The sequence below is a fragment of the Drosophila mauritiana genome, chromosome 2L (assembly GCF_004382145.1).
Source record: "Drosophila mauritiana strain mau12 chromosome 2L, ASM438214v1, whole genome shotgun sequence".
NCBI lineage: Eukaryota > Metazoa > Arthropoda > Insecta > Diptera > Drosophilidae > Drosophila > Drosophila mauritiana.
This window is the reverse complement of record NC_046667.1, coordinates 16715603-16733428: the sequence shown is the minus strand read 5'-3', so window position 1 is coordinate 16733428 and position 17826 is coordinate 16715603. Positions and strand designations below refer to the sequence as shown.

Below are 17826 nucleotides of genomic sequence, written 5' to 3'. Positions count from 1 at the left end.
GTGTACGTTCTTTTTTAACGAATTAACAGAACACTGTGTGTGAGACGCAAACAGCTCTCAGGAATGATTAAAAACAATCAGGCATAGTTTTGTTTCCTACAGTATTTTATAAGTAAGTTTAATTTTGAAATGACCCCTTGACATTTCTCAGCTTGGCACTGATTAAACTGATTACATTCAGTTACATACACGCTACTATCAGGACTTCTGCCAAATTTTAAAGTTTTTAACTTGTGCAATCCTTGGCTTCTTGTCTGGCTATTTACAGCTTTCTGATGAAAATACTTATTCATAATCTTTCTCTTTGAGGAATTTTTGGAATCCAAATGCAAGTTTTTGCTTAGTCTTAGCTTACATTACTTTCTGGCTGATATTACTTTGGGTTTTCATTGTTTTAATTCTATAATGTTTAGACTTTTTGCTTTACAATTTTCTTACACATGCTTAAAATCTTAAGGTAATGAAAAATTGTGTTGGGTTAAGTTGTAGACTTTTCTTGGTATGTAGATCAAAGTGCGAATATGTTTTTTACAATCGAAATGTTTGGTTGCTTTTGATATACCCGAAATGGATGATAAATTGGAAAGGATTTTCAAAATTAAATCAAATACGTTGAATGAAAATCATTTTCTACACGGTTTTACTTCCTATCGCTTTCAAAATGAAGAAAATATCACATAAGATCAACGAATGATTTGCCTAAACAACAATTTCTTAAAACTACATACAATTGCCTAATACTACGAATAATTATTTACAATTTCTTAGCCTCTGCTTAAATGCTCGCGTTAAGTAGTTACCATTTCGATATTCAAGTGAAATATCTGGCTCTTGATTAGGTAATACATATATATCCCCTTTTTCATGCACACATACATCGATTGAATTTTGAATTAAAACAAAGGTTATGATATAAATAAATCCTTTGGTTTCTGTCTTAAAGTTTTTGGCGTAGGATATGTCTGCTTTTACGAACGGCTCTGCTAGTTAATGGGCTTCAGTTTTTGCGATCATAATTTTAAAAGAGTTAACTATTTCTTGGCCAGTTCCAATTTTGAAACAGAAGCAGCAGGATGACAGGAGGCAGTGATACAATCAGGCTTGATGGCAGTTTTGAACAGGCGGCAGCTGAAAATACAAAATATTAGTATGGCGTTCCTTAAAATAAAACGTATATTTAATATTTGCGGATATACCAATCGTGCTGGACTTGGCTGCTACCGTCTCCCGAGATTCCAATGCCGGGGCGCGATGCTGGCGATCGCTTTCCACACTCTCCTCGTTGCTCTGCAGATACAGTGAGCTGATCTTGGCCACGCACTAGGGGAAAATGAAATACGATTAGTGCACGATACTCATCCGAATTGTATTGCAACTTACCTTCAACTTCATGTCACCGTGCTTAAAGTGGAAGGACCGCACCCGGAACTCCAGTCCCAAGCGAGCCATCTCCAACCCATCTCGATTCACCACCACCTTGTCGTACTGCCGAAGGTGCGTCTTCTGCACCGGTTCCCCATTTATTAGCCAACTAAGGTGACAGACGGGCTTGGACGGCGACGAGGTGCAGTTAACCCGGACGATGTCTCCAATTTGGTAGCGCGGCTGGCCACCTGTTATTTTCGGTCCGTGGTTGGGGGTCACTGAAATGGCAAAAGAATATTCAGTATTTGTGGCACAGTATACATATTTTTAAACAATCTATTATGACATTATTCGGAAATAAATGCATGGGATAGACACATATCTGTTTATTTAACATTAATTTATTAATAAAAATACGTTTATCTGTATGATTTTTATAATATTTATCTAAGCTGTTTAGGCTTTAGAGCATTTAAATTGTTATTGAATTGTTAACTGTGGTTGTTTTTATATTCACTACATCAAGCTTTTAATTTAGCTTGGCCGACATTTATGACTGTTTTGGCTTAGCTAAGTGTTGTTGTGTTTCAATTAAGTTCTTTGAATTCGCTCCATTTCTGCTTTCCCAGAAAACTCACATAGCTTTACCTTGATCTTCTGGGTATTCCCTCATTTTCAGTCCCGCTTGAGCTCAGTTATTCAATTTTAATGAGCTGGGGAAATTGAATATATCCTAGACGAGAACTAGCTGGTTATTTCTGGCCACGTTTTCCACCTTCCCATCCACATCCTCCTCCCACCCTTCCGGCTGTTTTATTATTTTATATGCAGCATCGCTTATTTGCCCCACTGCCCCAAAAGTAAAATCAGGGAGTATGGAGGCGAGGCTACTTTCCTCATGGAGGCTGGCAAGGCATTTCCAAGATTTATGTGCAGATTTTCGCCAGGCGAGTGCGGGTAGATGTGAAATTGGGAGAGAAGATGGTGCCCATAACACAGCTGAATAAGAGAAAGAACTTTCGTTTTGGGCATACGAAATGCTTATTCAAAGTTTATTTGGCAATGTGTGTGCAAGAGTGTCCTGCAATTTTCATGTGTGTGGGTAATTCTGTTCCTGACCATGTAAGTGTATTTGAGGGTGTTTTTTGAATGGTGATGGTTTTGGGGCAGGGCCTATGTCCATCACCTATTAAAATCGTCTTTGGGCCTACTTCCCAGACAAACCAAAGATACAAAAGAAATCATTGCCAAAAATAAAGACACAAGAATTCAAGATTAGAAACAAAATTTTAAGCTCATCATTTCAGATGTTCATATAAATCAAGTCACAAGTCAAAAGCAATTTGTTAAATTACATCTAAATCTGCCGGAATACCTACAGGTTTAAACGAAACTATAACATCAACCATATCCATTGTCTTTTACAACTCACTCCGTCTGTTTTATCCTTCTCCACATAACGTGTACAGAAATAAAAACCAAGTCAAGTGGGAACAGGACTAGAATAAGGGCTCCTCCTTAGGCGCTGCCCATGTCCCCTATATCTGCAATGCTCCTCCTCTTCTAACTCGAGTGTTTTCTGTATGCATTAAAAATATTCGTTCATGCCAAAACCCAGAAAAATTGAGAAGGGGTATTTTCTTCTGCATAACATTGCGGCTTCAGTAAGTGAGTATGTAAGTCATGAAATAGAATTAATTTTTAATGGTTTCCAAAAAATTAATTTTCCCTGAAATTTGTCGGTTGTGTTTTTTTTTTATGGCCAGTTTGAATCATCTCTTGCTCTTGGAATAGTACAGTTCAATTGAATATATATGTTTTAGCTACCTAAGAAGGCTTGAGATATATATAATAAATTGTAAATCTAATAAGCTATATTAACCAGTCTTAGGTAAAAATCAATTGAGTACTCGGAGTACATATTGCATTCAATGAGATTATATTATTCTTCTCAGTGTATGCATCCTGGTCAGGTTGCCTTTTTTCGGGATTGCATTTCCCTCTCCCGTTTGCTTATTTGTAATTTATAAAGTTAAGTTTACTTTGCTTTGGCTCTGCTCTCTCCCATGTAAACTTAATTTTCTCCAAGCAACTGACTTTCTGGAGAAGAATGGGGTAATAGTTGGTATGGGAAGGATAGAAAGGACCTATAACGGCCAGCTTTGCTGCAATCTGAAAATCCAGCTTGGAGAAATGCATTTTTGATAAACGCATTTGGACAGATTGAAAATATAATTTCATGGTTCCACTTTGTTTTCATTCTAAATTTCATTCTTTCGTAGAGAGCAGCTACAGTCAACAAATGCAATGACATAAAACTAGCTTACTCCCGGTTTTGATTTTAGATTTTCTATGCATTTAAAATAAAGAATTACTTTTGTATAGTTTGTAAACAATGTAATAATTTGTATTTGAACACAAGAATTCGCCTGCCAACAGAAAACTGTCCTAAATTCTTTAATTTATTTTGCCCTGCCAAAAAAGAAAATCCGAACCTAAATTAATGGATGACTGAATAAATTCAACTTTATCTTAGCCAGATATTTATTACCTCCCAAATATATTTGCTACCGAATGTCGTTGCTTTGCTTTGCTTTAAACCTCAGCTCACCTGCTTGTATTTGGGGTTATGTTGAGATAATTGTTTATATATATTATGTGAGCATTTTTTAAGTCAACGCCATATTGTCGCACTTAAATTTTATATTGCGGCATAAATCTATGGAGACAAAACCGTAGAAAGAGAGAGGTTCGTGGAAAAAAGGACACGTATGTCTGTATGAGTTGGCAATTTATTTTGGCCAGACTTAGCACGCAACGATAAAGGACGCACAAAAGGAGGAGGGCAAACTGGGGGCAATCGAGCCAGATGAGGAGAAATGTGTGCAGATGGGGAGGAGAACCCTCAGGTCACAGGACCTGCAATAAGCCGAAAACTAAAAGCTAAAAGGGAAATGACCGAATGTCGAATAGCCACATGCTTCAAGTATATTTTCGGTATTTTCCTATGACTAAGCAGTTTCTGTTGCCGCAAAAGGAGAGTGAGGGGAAAAAATAGTGCGGAGGACACCTTTTGTGCAGTGGTTGGTAAAAAAAAACAAGAAAATAAGTGTCTGAAGCACTTCCCCAACAGCAACAACAAATACCTAGCATAGTCACAGCAAAAATAGCTATTTACTAGATTTGGGAAGTATATTGTAAAATACCCTTCAATATTTTTTTAAAAATATAGGCCTGTGCTTAGCATAAAAAGTGAATTAAACAGAATTATTAAAAAAAGGCAAGCGAATAATGCAAATATATAAATAGTGAAAATGTACAAATAGTTCCATTGTGTGTTTTAAATTCTCCTTAAATAATGTTTCCCATGTCAGGGAAGAGTATGCATATTCAGAGTACTAAGAGCAACTACAGTGGGCACTGTAAGTGGGCGCCTATCTAGGTTTTTTTGCATGACTTTCCTGCTCAGTTGGGGGTCTTCTTTTAATACGCTGCGGTACATTTTTTGTTAGCAGCCAGCCGACCACCTGAAACCACCTCCCCTTTTCGCTCGAAGCGCACTTGGCAGCTCCTTCTTAGCAGGTGATAAGCCAGGTCAGGTGGTTGGGATTTTGGCAATGAGGGTTGTGAGGACGAGGGGGTGGCATGCAGTGGCACCCCTCTAGGCATTCACCTGCTCCATTTGCAAAGGACCCATTGCTGTGGGGTGTGTGTTAGTGTGGATTATGCACATGTTGAGCATTTCTCTTAAGTGTTTTTTTCTCTCTTCTTTAGGGCTTGTTCTAAAATCTCAATTTTTTGGCATTTTTTTGGGCTTATCTCTATCTTGAAAATTTTAATAAACATTTTCCGAAATGATTTACACTCCATTATATTAAATGAATTCAATGGAAATGCAGGTGACAGTGGTCCTGTATAAAAATATATGTAAATATATGTGCAATAAAATTATGCGAAATAGCCATTTCAAGGTACAGAGGTATTCCCGACGTCTCGGTAAAAATATAAATGGAATTTCTTTTTTTCACATGTTCATAGATGCCAGTATATTAATACTTTCTTTAGCATTTAATAAATTGATGAGGATTGCTGAGGACCCTTAAATGTGTAAATTTGATGTTTAAATTTTAGAAGTCAGAAGACGTGTTTTTGTTCTTAAAAAAAGAAAAAATATAATAGAGTCTCTGAACTTAAAGGATAACCCGACTGAACTCCATTCGGAACTCGAGTTCTTCGTGCCACTTCCCACTGCACATCCGTTTCATTTCCCTTGTCCCAAGCACTTCATGCTCCGTTTCATTCCGCCCGTTCCCAATCCCTCCGAGTCCAGTTACACCCGTGACATTTCTCGTTTGTTATTTTTAATTTTGCATATGGCAACGATTTTTAATGCACGATACGAGTCCTTTCCCCTTTCAGCTGGATCCTTCGGTTCAGTTGCGGCATGTTTGAGTTAAGACAACATTACAGTTACCGTTACTTCCGCGGCTCTTCCGTATACTCATCTGCATCGGACTCTCCGATTCCTCGGTATGTGTGTTAATACACTGGAAAAATATTTCGACCTACGTGATCAAAACGTTTTTATCTTGTTTTTGATATATTATTATGTACGAATACTCTAATTCAATGTTCAACTACAATATTTTAATGACTTATTCCGACAACCAAATGTTAACATATTTTTTTTTACAAGTTTTCATAAACGAGTTTCTTGGTCGAGTGCATTTGTTGCGTATCTCGCGTTGTTTTATAATTAATGAGCACACAAGGCTCTCAACGCTTGGCAGATGTCCTGCTCTCTCCGCACGATGTCCTGGGTGTCTCTCTGGGCCCTCATCCTGTTTCTGAATTTATGGTTAAGTGCACTTTAAAGGACAAACACACATATAACTCACTTTTCCCGCTGAGTTCCTTCGCTCCTCGTCCTTTTCCCTTTTTTTCGGAGACCCCTTCTTCTCGGACACTTTCATGCACGGACATACACATAATGTGATCGCTTATCGATTTTACAATATAAAAAAGCAATTGCCTGCATAAAGGTTCTGGAACAAGACCCCTTACTTACAACTTACAGGCAACCTCCCACTGGCAAGCAAAGTTAAATGTGATTTTTATGAGCTATGAGCGAACATTGGGGCGCAGGAAGCTGGGGGCGGCACTCTGCCATAATATTTATTGTTGCTCCTTGGCCTGGTCACCCTAATAGCTGTAAATTATCTAAAGGAGGCCAAAGGCAAGGAGCTCATTACAGTTTCTTAAAGTTACGGCCTAATTTCTAAATATCTTAATTTTATTTTAGTTAAATCTTTTATGTTTGGTGCTTTAGCCACACAAGTTTAAATGTTAAAAATTAAACAAAGCCAAACTTCGAAACCGAGCAAGCTTGAACTTATACTTGAACTGAAATGCTTTCGCTGACACTTTACGATCGCCAAATTAACATTGTCAACTCCCTTCGGGAAAAATCGACTTTCACTAGAGCATATTTCATGGCTCACTTGCATTAGCAGGACGAAAATCCCTCTTCGCAACCTCTTACTCATATTTCCCTGAACTCTTTTTCTAAGATGCTACTGACACAGTTCTCGATGATGAGGCTACATCCCACTCAACCAGACTCATTCATCCATACTGCCACCTAAAACTGCGTTCTTCCTTATTTTGCTTGGATTTGCACCTCCACTGTTGGCTTTTATAAAAAAAATCGAAGGTTTGAATGAAATTCATAAAAAAAAACAAATTTTTATTTTAATATACTTAATAGGTTAACATTACTAAATTATTTCATTCTACGTATTCCAAATTTTCAAGTATCCTATGACCACTGTACCCTTCTAGATTTGTGCATCCCACATTCTTTGTGCCCTATATTTTTTGTGCTTTCCTTCTATAACTTCGGTTCGAATATCGTTCAATTTGGCTGCCCAGACACATTGTTTAATATGCAAAACCATTTCCCATTTCCCCGGCATTCCAATGCGTCTTCTGAATGAAGGAGGAAAAGGGCAGATGTGAGGGGATTTCGAGAGTGAGCTAAGGGAATAGCCCAAAGGAAAATCAGCATGAAATGTGCTTAGAGTGGGCGAGGGCGTGGTCGCCTTTCTTGGCGATGTCCTGCTTCTTGCTGCCATAAGTTAATGCAGGTTCCTGCCCCGAGGATGGCGGCTTCCATTGATGATTTCGGTGGTTGTGCTTCGGTGTCCCCAAGGGGATTCCCATGCTTAGTCACTGCTTCTGGTGCTGCCCATACTGATAACCGTTTGATTCTTTTATGAGTTTATAAATTTGTGATTAACTTCAGGCGCATTCGGCAAACTTGATTGGGTTGTGTGAAAACTTCCATGAATTGGATGTGGAGTGAGTGAAAGTATGAGCTTAAGGAGGCAAGACTGTGCGGAGAAAAGAAATCTTTCCATTCAACTAAATATTTAAAGGACTATACAACTTTTAACATACAAAAAGACATTCTCGGAAAAATATAATACAGTGTTTTCATGATATCAAAAAAGGTGCACATGAAAAAAGTACTGCTTTATACTGTTTTCCCAAGTGTACTCGTTATCCTTCACATATGTAAATGGTGATAGGATAAACGATCTTTTTCTGCAAGCCAGCCTCCGCCAGATGGCGCCTTTGTCTTAGCCCCGTTTTTACCCACTTGGAAGTCGGACATGAAAACATAATTTTACTTCAAAAATGCGATGACAGTGGCACCCGGCTCCGCCCACTTCAGCCCATGACCACGCCCCTTCACTGTACACACATGTGCGCCTTTTGTTGGCACTGCGTCGACGTCGACTGCGACTGCAAAAATTCTATTTCAATTGTTTGCTTAGATTATGCAGTTGTATTAAGAGTGGTGAGGCACAAAAAAACCGAGTGTGGAAATGGGGACAGGAGCAGGACTACGAAGAGTCTAGGGTTGCCAAGGCGAAATGAGAAGAAAGGCGAAAAGAAACAAGTGCAGGATGAAATCCTTTAAAAAGCAGCGAACAAGAGAAAAGTGAGTGAGTTTACAAGGAGCCTGGGAGTTGAGACGACTCGACAATGCCATTTGCAACGCATTGCCATGTTGCATGAATTCCATTTACGGACTGCGACTGAAACTGGAGAGTGGAGACTGGCGACCGGAGACCGGCGTGCTGCAACCTCGACCAGGTGAAACACCATCAGGATCTGCACCACCTGCGGGAGGCAGTCGCTTTAAGATGTCGTGGGGAAGCGCAAGGAATTTAATTTCATTAAGATGATTAATGCAGCCTCAAGAACAAGTTATTTCAGCCAGTGTGGTATTTGCTTTTATTAGATTTACAATAGATTTATTTCGATGCAATATTTGAGAATGTTTATTTTAGTTTAAATTAAGATTTCCCTAAAGATATTTAATTTTAGTATAAAAATATGAATTCTATAAAGCTTTGGAGTATAGCGGCGTTTTTTTTTATTATTACTATTTTTTCTTTAAATTGGTTTTAAATTGCTTAAACACAAGAATTTTAACAGTCTAAAAACCAATAAAAAGAAAATTATTTTTAAATTTGCTAGATTTCATAAAGCTGAAATCGTTGTGAAGTGTTTTTCTCCATCTTTAAAAGGCATCCGCTTAAGTATCCAATTTGAGACGGGTCTGCCTTGCCACTTTGCCTTTCACCTGAATATAACACTCCCCATATGAAACTGGGTATTATTGTGTGGCACTTTTTTTTATAAAAGGGGGAAGGCCATCAAAGACTGCTTGACAGGAAGCTGACAACCTGCATGCAATTTACATTCAGCAGCCTCAGATTTCGGCTGCCTTGCGTGCGCTCTTAAATGGTTTTGCCTCGCTTCGAGTTTTTCTGCCCGGTGACAGAGTAGCAGGAGTCCTTGGCCATTATCCTTTAACTTGCCGCTGTCAATCCTTGTCGGTTGGTTTCGGGCTTCTCCGCTCTTTATCCACTCCCAGCAATTATGTTGCACTTTCGGGATAACTCAGCATCCAGCATTCTGCTCCCTGCAACTTCTGATGCCGCATCACTTGCCACTGTCATTCACAACATTGTTTGCTGCCCGGCACTATTAGCATTTTAATTAAATTTTCTGCTGTCGCCCGATGTCCAAGTGCCTCGCCTTTTGAATACCCCCACCCCGGTCATTTGCATTCACATTCCACCAGCATTTATGCACCGCCCTTATGTTAAACTCACCCACAACGGTCATGGTCTCCGACTCGGATACGGTGTTGAATGCGGGCGCCTCGCCGGACACCTCGCACCGATAAAGTCCGGAACTCTGCAGGGTAACGCGGCGCAGGAGAATCTGGGTGTCCGAGGAGTTACGCAGCTATAATAAAGAAGAGAATATGGATTTCCGTAAGTATTCGTACGTTGAAAAAATATGAGTACTTAAATTAAATAAAACGAAATCTGCATTTAAGAAATATATTTTATAACCCTGCAGAAGACATCATCAATTCGTGCGCTATATTTTTAAGTATCTCTCAAATAAAGCAAGAACTTTAATGCAAACGGAATTAAATTCAGTTTGTTTTTCAGTTAGACACCCAAACGAGATAAATTACATGGCAATGAATCGACATAAAATCAAACTCAATTAGAGTTGAAGATTTTTCTATGGATGATTTTTAACATTCACAAATTCTAGGCAAAATGAAGATTGATGATGGGAAAGGTAGTTTATTATTAGTTTAGCCACTCTTTGGGCGAAAAATGTAATTTTCTCAAGGGCCGCAACGCAAGAAAACGCCAAGCAGAAGGAAAGCAAAAGTCATAAACCAAAAAGTCGGAAGAGCCAAGACCGAAAAACCAAACAAGCAAATGAAAATGAAATATCTAGACACAATCGCACAAGGGCCTGAATAAAAGATAGAAGATACGCATGCGAGGGCGGTATGTTGTAAAAGTCACTCGCACAGTTTTTCCTGTACTGGCTTTTTCATTTTCCCTGGGCAACAATTGCAGTCAAGTCAAGTTCTTTAAGTTGCACTTTTATTATCGCACACACATGCGGGAAGAAAGTTTCATTTGATTCGAGCAAATTTTTATGAAAATTCCTTGCTCTCGCTTTGTGCTTTCCCCGGTCACAATTCCCTCCACCCACTCCACTCCTCTTCGCCGGCGTAAACAATCACAAAAGTCACGTTCAACATTATTTTTGGTTTGTTGCTTGTTTTCAGCTGTCCCAGCACCACCCCACCTCCCTCAACCCATGGCTGGCCCTTTGGTCCTCTACAATGACTATGGACTGGCTTTTGTTTGTTGCCTTCTTGGCAGTACTTAAGCCGATTCTTCTACCCATTCTTCAGCTGCGTCTTCGTCTTTTTGCCAATTCTTTCGCCACGCTCAAGTTGTCAGCACCCCCTAGAAAAATTTAGCTCAGGGGGTCGTTTTCCGCAGGACCGTAAAGGGGGTTGGGAAAAGTTGTGGTGGGGGCAATGGCAGTGCTAGCCAAAAAACCAAATCTTACCGCAATTCAAATTGCAGTCTCCCTTTATTGCTTTCTCGTCGACGCCGTTTCGCTCATGACTGCAGATTGAAGTTGTTATTTGTAATTCCAAATTTGGTTTGGCTAAAAAGAATCAGGGCCCTAACCTTGTTTATGTGCCCTGATTGAAGTGGCCAACAAATAAATAAGGGACCGAGTTTGAATAACAGAGAAATAAGAAGCTACCATAGAAAAAACACATATTTACATTAGACCAAGTCTTTTTGTAACGTTAAAAGTCGTTAGCATAACGTGTATATACAAAATAATATTAAAAAATTAAATTAAAAATACTTAGCAATTTCTGACAGGAAAATGATAAATGAGCTATCCGTAATATAAAGCACTAGTACTTGAAACAAATGGTCTTATAGTTATAAAAGTTTGCAAGTCTATGGTTACATTTCCAACCGAGATCCTTCATAAAATAAAGTAATTACTTTATTCGGTGCAACGAAAGCTCATATGAAAGTGCTTATCATGCTTTTCCCAGCCATACCATAACAAGCATTATTGTAGCCCGGAGAGCCCGTCTTCTGTTCTAATCATTTCCCTCCACTCAACTCGACCTTCAACCCTTTCTGAGAGGGCGGCGACGAAATGCAGACATTGAAACCAAAAGAAAATTATGCCGCATTACGCATTATGCTTCCACTAAGGAGTCTCCCTTAGCTAGCGTTTTTCTTTAGCTTCCTTTCCCTCTCCCTGCCACATTTACTTGTATTTTCCGATTTTCCCTTTCCAGACGCTTGGCCACACGCACACAGGCCATAAAACACGCTGGCACATTGCTCATACGCCACGTTAGCCTCGACAATTGACGGGATTTACTTCTCTGCGCACTGAGAGAATAATAGCTTTCTTAAAATAAAAAGCAAAAATTCTGACTGTAAAAAGAATTTATACTAAGAGCAGATGCATATAGTATGCCAAATTCGTATTATCTACATACCATTAATCAATTAGGTAAGATTTTACGATTACAATACCACTTTTTCCACAGTGCTCTCGCACTTTCTTAGCCTCATTTTGCTTTGACTGCTCGTCTTACAGAGTAGACGCACTTAAGTGCTTTTGGCAAATTATTATTATTAGAGCCGCACGAAGTTAAGAGGGCCAGCAAAGGGATATCAACTTTGTCTGCTATATTGACAGCTTTAAGTGATTTCCGTTAACCTTTTCGATCGCAAGGCAAGCAGACCAACACGTGACCTTAGCCTGGCCAGGAAGGGGAACTGAAAATGGATGGTTGGCGGGGCGGAAAACAACCCTACCAGACACACATTTTTATGGACAACTAAGGAAGGTTACATCCACATTAAATTAAAGTTAAATGGCAAAACTACGTGGCAGCAATTTTCATTCCAGCGAAGACGTAATCAGCAACAAGCAGAGTGAAAACAGGGGAGCCAAAGCGGGCGGAAAACTTGCGAAAAGCGCAGAAAGAGCTTCCCTTGCCATTGTGGCAATTATATGTTTTAAAATAATCATTATGATCGGGTCGTAACACTAAATTCAAAGCAACAGCCCCTCCCTTCTCAAAATCAGCGCCATAAAGTGTAATAAAATTTTAAATTAAATTTTTCCGCTTCCTTTTTTTAGATAAGCAACACCTGTTGCTGTTTTCTATAAGCACCGGGAGAAAAACTTCTAATTTGTACACATCTTAAATATTAAATATTTTAACTTGCTTGACATGATTGATAAAAGCGTCTTTATATTGCTCTTTAATTTATAAAAATGGCAAAATATTCTATTACAATAAAAAGATAATCCTGCTTAAATATTAGTCAAGTTCAAGAGCTTAAAAGCTAATAATAATATACAAAATTAATAAAATTAAAATTTTTGTGTATTTAATTTTGGTTTTTTTGTATCAGCAAATAAGAAATTTATTTTCTATATCCTGTTGCGGTGCACTTACATCGATGTTGACTCCGGGCAGGGGGAAGGACTGTCCGGGGGGCTTATCGCGTGGCACATAGCGGTAGATCTCGTGCCCGTCCTTATACCACTTCACCGAGTACAAGGACTCCCCGTCGAGGGCGTAACGGCAGCCCAGAGTGGCGCTCTTCAGGCGCATTATGTGATTGGGTATCTTCACCTCGGTCATTGTCAGCGAGCTGCTAATGTCTGCAATTAGCGTTTAAAAGAAATAGAAACGGATGTTAGTGTGGTGAAATTATTTTTAATGGATTCCCCCGAGATGATGCCATTTCCATTTCCATTCCCATTCTCAACTGCAAGTGCACCAAAGTTATCCCCTTAATTCGTATGCCCTAACCCACTTTCATATTTCAACTGTTATGAATCCAGCTGGCCATATTTTTCCACCAAAATGGCCAGAAGGCAAACACAAAAAACCTTTTGCAGCCCTGTCATATGAATTTGTACTTGTCCTGCTGGACTCTGGCTACTAGATCCCGGGGAAATCCAGTGCACGTCACTGCAGTCCACAACTCACGTGTAAGGCGAAACAAAAATACATGCGCCAAAAACTCAAAAGTCCCAGGAAAAAAGGCACTTGGAAGTGGAAGTTCCATACCCTATATGCATAATTTGCCATTTTTTAAATATTTTTGTATCAAATTTTGTTCTAGGTCTAGAGATCCTATGATCTTTTGTTTTTTAATTTTTATCTTTAAATTATTATATAATTTTAATTTGTAATGTTAAAAGAAAGTAACATCGTTTTTTAAAGCATAGCTTTGGCAATATATAAATTTCATTATTTTTTATTATTATAAAAAAAGAAGTATACCCCGAAGAAGGGTAATCAAACCCAAACAGAGCCAAAAGCTTTTAAATCACAAACAGCAGAACCTGGCACATATCCCCATATTTGCCTTTGGCGACATTTTGGCGGCTTTTCGGTGAGTCCCCGAAGGACTAGCGGTACCTGTAACGCTAACCGTTATGTTTGCAGCTGTGTGGGTGGGGTCACGCCCACTTATTTAATATACCGCTACACTTTTCATTTTTCCAAACGTCAAACGTGAAAAAGTGAGTTCTTTCTGTGGGAAAGCGGGAAAAACAAATACTCACGCACACTAGCACAGACACTACTCCTCAGACGCATATGTATATGCATGTGTGTGGGTGTGTGCGGTGTAACGTGCAGCGCCGCCATTGAATTTATCACATTCACATGCAAATTGCGCCAAACGACCTTATTATGCAAATTGCCAACTGCAAATGGAGAACGAAATTGATTTTCCTGCATTCGCCGCTCCAACAACAACATCACGAATAAGCGAAGGGAAAGTTACGGATAGGAAAGCAACGGAAAGGGACTCATGCGCAAGGAACTAGAGGTACAGTGGTTACCTGATAAGCCCAATGAATTACTACACGGAAATGTGTAGCTTGCACGATCAGTTAAATTGGCGAAGCAGTAAATGCGAATTTAAGGACGAAAACGGCGGACTCTTGGGATAAATATGACGGATTTACATATAATTATTATTTTACTCAAGCAAATGCATAGAAATATTGTTTGAAATTCTATTATTCAATATGAATATTTATTAATAATATTTTTCATTGTCATATTTGTTTATTTCTGCATATATTGTTAGCAACTAAGGGATACGATCTGCGGTTGCAAGTTCCGGTTCTCCTGTTGTCTATGGCATCGTTCAACAGTTTTGCGGGACTCAGCGTGCCACCTTTATATGACAACTTGTGAGGAGGGGCGGGAAATATCACCTTAGTGGCGAAAAGGGGAGACAGAGTGTGTGGTTTTCACAGCGACAAATGGCGAATATATTGAGCTGTCAGACGCCCAACGCAAAAACCCGAGCCGGAGGTCATGCACACAGAGACTTTGGCACAGTGGCATCTGTATTGAACAATGTGGACAAAAAATAGGTGGCAATATCTGAATAAATTCTTCATGTTAAATCTGACACCACGGCGTATGAGTAATCTTACCAGGCCATTATGTAATGCATGCTTGATAACAATTTTCTAATCTGATCTAAAGAAAGGTATAGTCACCAGTTTGTTGCCGTTCTTTATAGAGCTTTTGATTTACTATTCAGAGGATATATGCTGCTTCAAAATCAGGAGACAAGAAACGAATTTCTCCCAGTGCACAGAAAGAGACAAAGTAAGGGAACGCAAAAAGAAAGAGCAGCGGATTTGCAATCGGAATCAAAATCGCAGCTGCGCCTTCAATAAAAAATACGTTGAATGCTTTCAGCTTGTTTGCTTGCACGTGTGTGTTGCCCTTTTAGTGTGTGCGTATGTATGGGTGTCCGTGTGCCGGTGGCAGACAATTGGCATAAAAGGAAGAAGAGGCGGCGATGGCAGCCACAAAATGAGTTAGTTGTTTGCCTTTTTGCTGTTCCACAGGCACACAGACACACACAGGCGCACTTTTTTGGGCTCGAATATTTTATAGCCTCAAATACAAATCGGCAGCAACAACAAACATCATGCATTATAAATTCATTTCCGTGTCGGCATATTTTTGTTAACCCAACAGCAGAAAAAGGCAAATAAATGGAGTATATGGTGCCATAAAATGTGCTAATAAGCTAAGGATTTGTGTCAGTGTACAAGAAGAAGGAAAACATGGTCGTATGCATTTTAAGGATTCAGAATATTTTACAAAGTAAATTTACGATTGAAGTATGCCAACGAATGGAGTTGAATGTTAAGGAAGTTATACAATTTTGTATATCATTAATGGATATCTTATACCATATTATTTGATAATTATATATAAGATGTTCCAATCTTACTGCATAAAAATCTTGACGACCAATTGCCATTATTTTAACAAGTATAATTTAAATGTAAAATTTCTTTTAGTACGAAGTACAATGCATGATCCTGGTAATTTAAGACCGGCTCACCCATGTCCTGTTGGGATACGCCTTGCGGTTTTAGCGCCTTAATTGCAGTTGACTGGCATTTGACTTTGCAAATTGGCCTGGGACACTCCACCCTCTCTGTCACTCTCTCTGCCATCCAACCCTCTCTTTTTGGCACTGGCGGTGCAGGACCCACTGCGTAAATGGAGTGTGTTCTTTTTTCTACCGCAGACTACGCAACAACAACTGACTGCACATTAAAAATTAAAAAAGCCAACAGAACGACAAGGAAACTCGAAACGAAGTGCAGCTCAGTGTCGGACTGGGGATTTAGTTAAGAAAAGGGTTCAAAAACTTATACTAATTAAAATAAAATTGTAGGCAAGTTGTATACTGAAAATCATAATACCTGGACATCCAAAATTATGCTGCATTTATACAAAGGTATTTTGATTCTTCAAGGATGCCACATGGTAAAGCCCCGTGACTACGCCACTGTGTGTGCAAAATAGAAGAAAGAACCCGATCCACTCAAAGTCAAAAGCCAAAAGCTAAAGCTAAAGTCGAAGAAAGGCAAACGAGCGGGAGGGAAAATTAAGGGGAGTAGCTGGTAAAGAAAATTTGCCTACGACAACGAACACAGCAGGAAGAAAAGTTAAAAAAGAAGGAAAGTAATTTCATGCATCGTTTAATTTTCATTCGGGTTTAATTTGTGCAACGCCCCCACAACATAACCCCTCTTTTTTCAGGGTTCCAGCTCCGCCATTCTCACCATATCACCATAAAGAGTTCCTTGATGGCGTTTCGTCCCCTTTTCGCCGGAATGTTTGCAATTCCCCATTTAGACCTAATACTCAACAGCCACTTCCAGCTCAACTGACAATTGAAACAGCAAATAAAGTGGGGGCTAAAAGGGGTAAAACAAATGTTAGGCAGCCAGAAACACAAGAGCCCTCAAAAAATACAATATCACGAAGCTGAAATTGACACCAACCAAGTTTGAAGGCAAATAAAATTAAATGAAGCGCAGCATTGCATTCATGTTTCACTGAATAAGCCTTTTCGCCAAGAAAAAGTTTTCAAATCATTGAAATCGAAGTATATTCATAAAGGCGTAGTTTGATAAAACACCATATCAGTTAGGTTTAATATACATATCATACTTGTTCCAGAAGATAATACCCTTTTTTTTAACACTTCCCCATTACACAAGTCCCAAATAGCCGACTTGTCCGCATCCAAAAATTGTTTCGACTTTAATGAAGTCAATTTTGGAAGTTGTTCCTGACAACCCCATACTTCCACCTCCACCTTACTTTTGGTGTTCATCCTTGAGAAAAGTCTGTACCCCTTTTTCGTAATTGAAATTTTTATAGTTGTCGCACAGTTTGGTATCTCGGGCGAAAGAAAATGGAAGGAGGCGGGTTGAAACAAACTTTTATCAGCGCCTGGCGCATTCTTTAAAACAATTTCCACTGTCTGCCATTCCCACCCACACAACGTCCCTTTTGCGCAACAAATTAATCCCTTTATTTGCATAATTGAAAAACATCAACTGAAGCAGTCAAAAAATATCCAGAACTCCAAGTTTAGTGGCCAGCGGGCAAATCTCCTGAAAGACGCGACTGACAAGGACACACTCCGATTTAGAAAGTTAGGAAAATAAATGTGGGTTCTTTGAATCAGATATAGCTTAGTAGTGGATACATATAGCATGCAATTATGCATATATTTTGAAATAACATTTAATTTCATTAAGAAGTTTTCACGATTGTCATGGATTTTCTGCAAATCTTTTTCACGGTTCCAAAATATTTTTCGAGTGCTTCGGGCCGAACTTTCGCCACATTTTAATGTTGTTGGCCGCATCGCTGCCCTGGGGAGCTATTTAACATTTTTCCAACACTTTGATAATCGCACTTTGCGGGCAGATTAATTATTTACGAGCGGCGTGTCCTCTTCTACCTGAGTTCACTCGCATCGTTTAACCCGCAGACAGACGGAAGACATCCGAGAGTAGACGACAAAAGCCCAGAAGTTGATGTTAAATCATGGTAATGCCTAAAGCTCCGGCTCCCCGCCCCAAAATCCCAGACCTCCTCCAATGCCAGGCCAGGTATATTTGTCGCCGGTCTTAAGAGATTGCGGCGCACAA

General features: G+C 39.3%; 1 protein-coding gene across 5 annotated transcripts in view; it reads right to left on the bottom strand.

The window, feature by feature from the left end:
• Window positions 1-1006: 1006 nt before the first annotated feature.
• The window catches only part of LOC117149121, a 32042-nt gene continuing 15222 nt past the window's right edge, over window positions 1007-17826 (bottom strand). For all 5 annotated transcript variants that reach the window (XM_033316747.1, XM_033316748.1, XM_033316751.1 and 2 more), the window contains 5 exons: window positions 12776-12984; window positions 9555-9690; window positions 1381-1643; window positions 1197-1320; window positions 1007-1128 (listed from right to left, as the gene is read on the bottom strand). In XM_033316747.1, coding sequence (XP_033172638.1) covers window positions 1028-1128; window positions 1197-1320; window positions 1381-1643; window positions 9555-9690; window positions 12776-12984 — 833 coding nt within the window. In that variant the 3' untranslated portion in view covers window positions 1007-1027. The remainder of the gene's footprint in view (window positions 1129-1196; window positions 1321-1380; window positions 1644-9554; window positions 9691-12775; window positions 12985-17826) is intronic.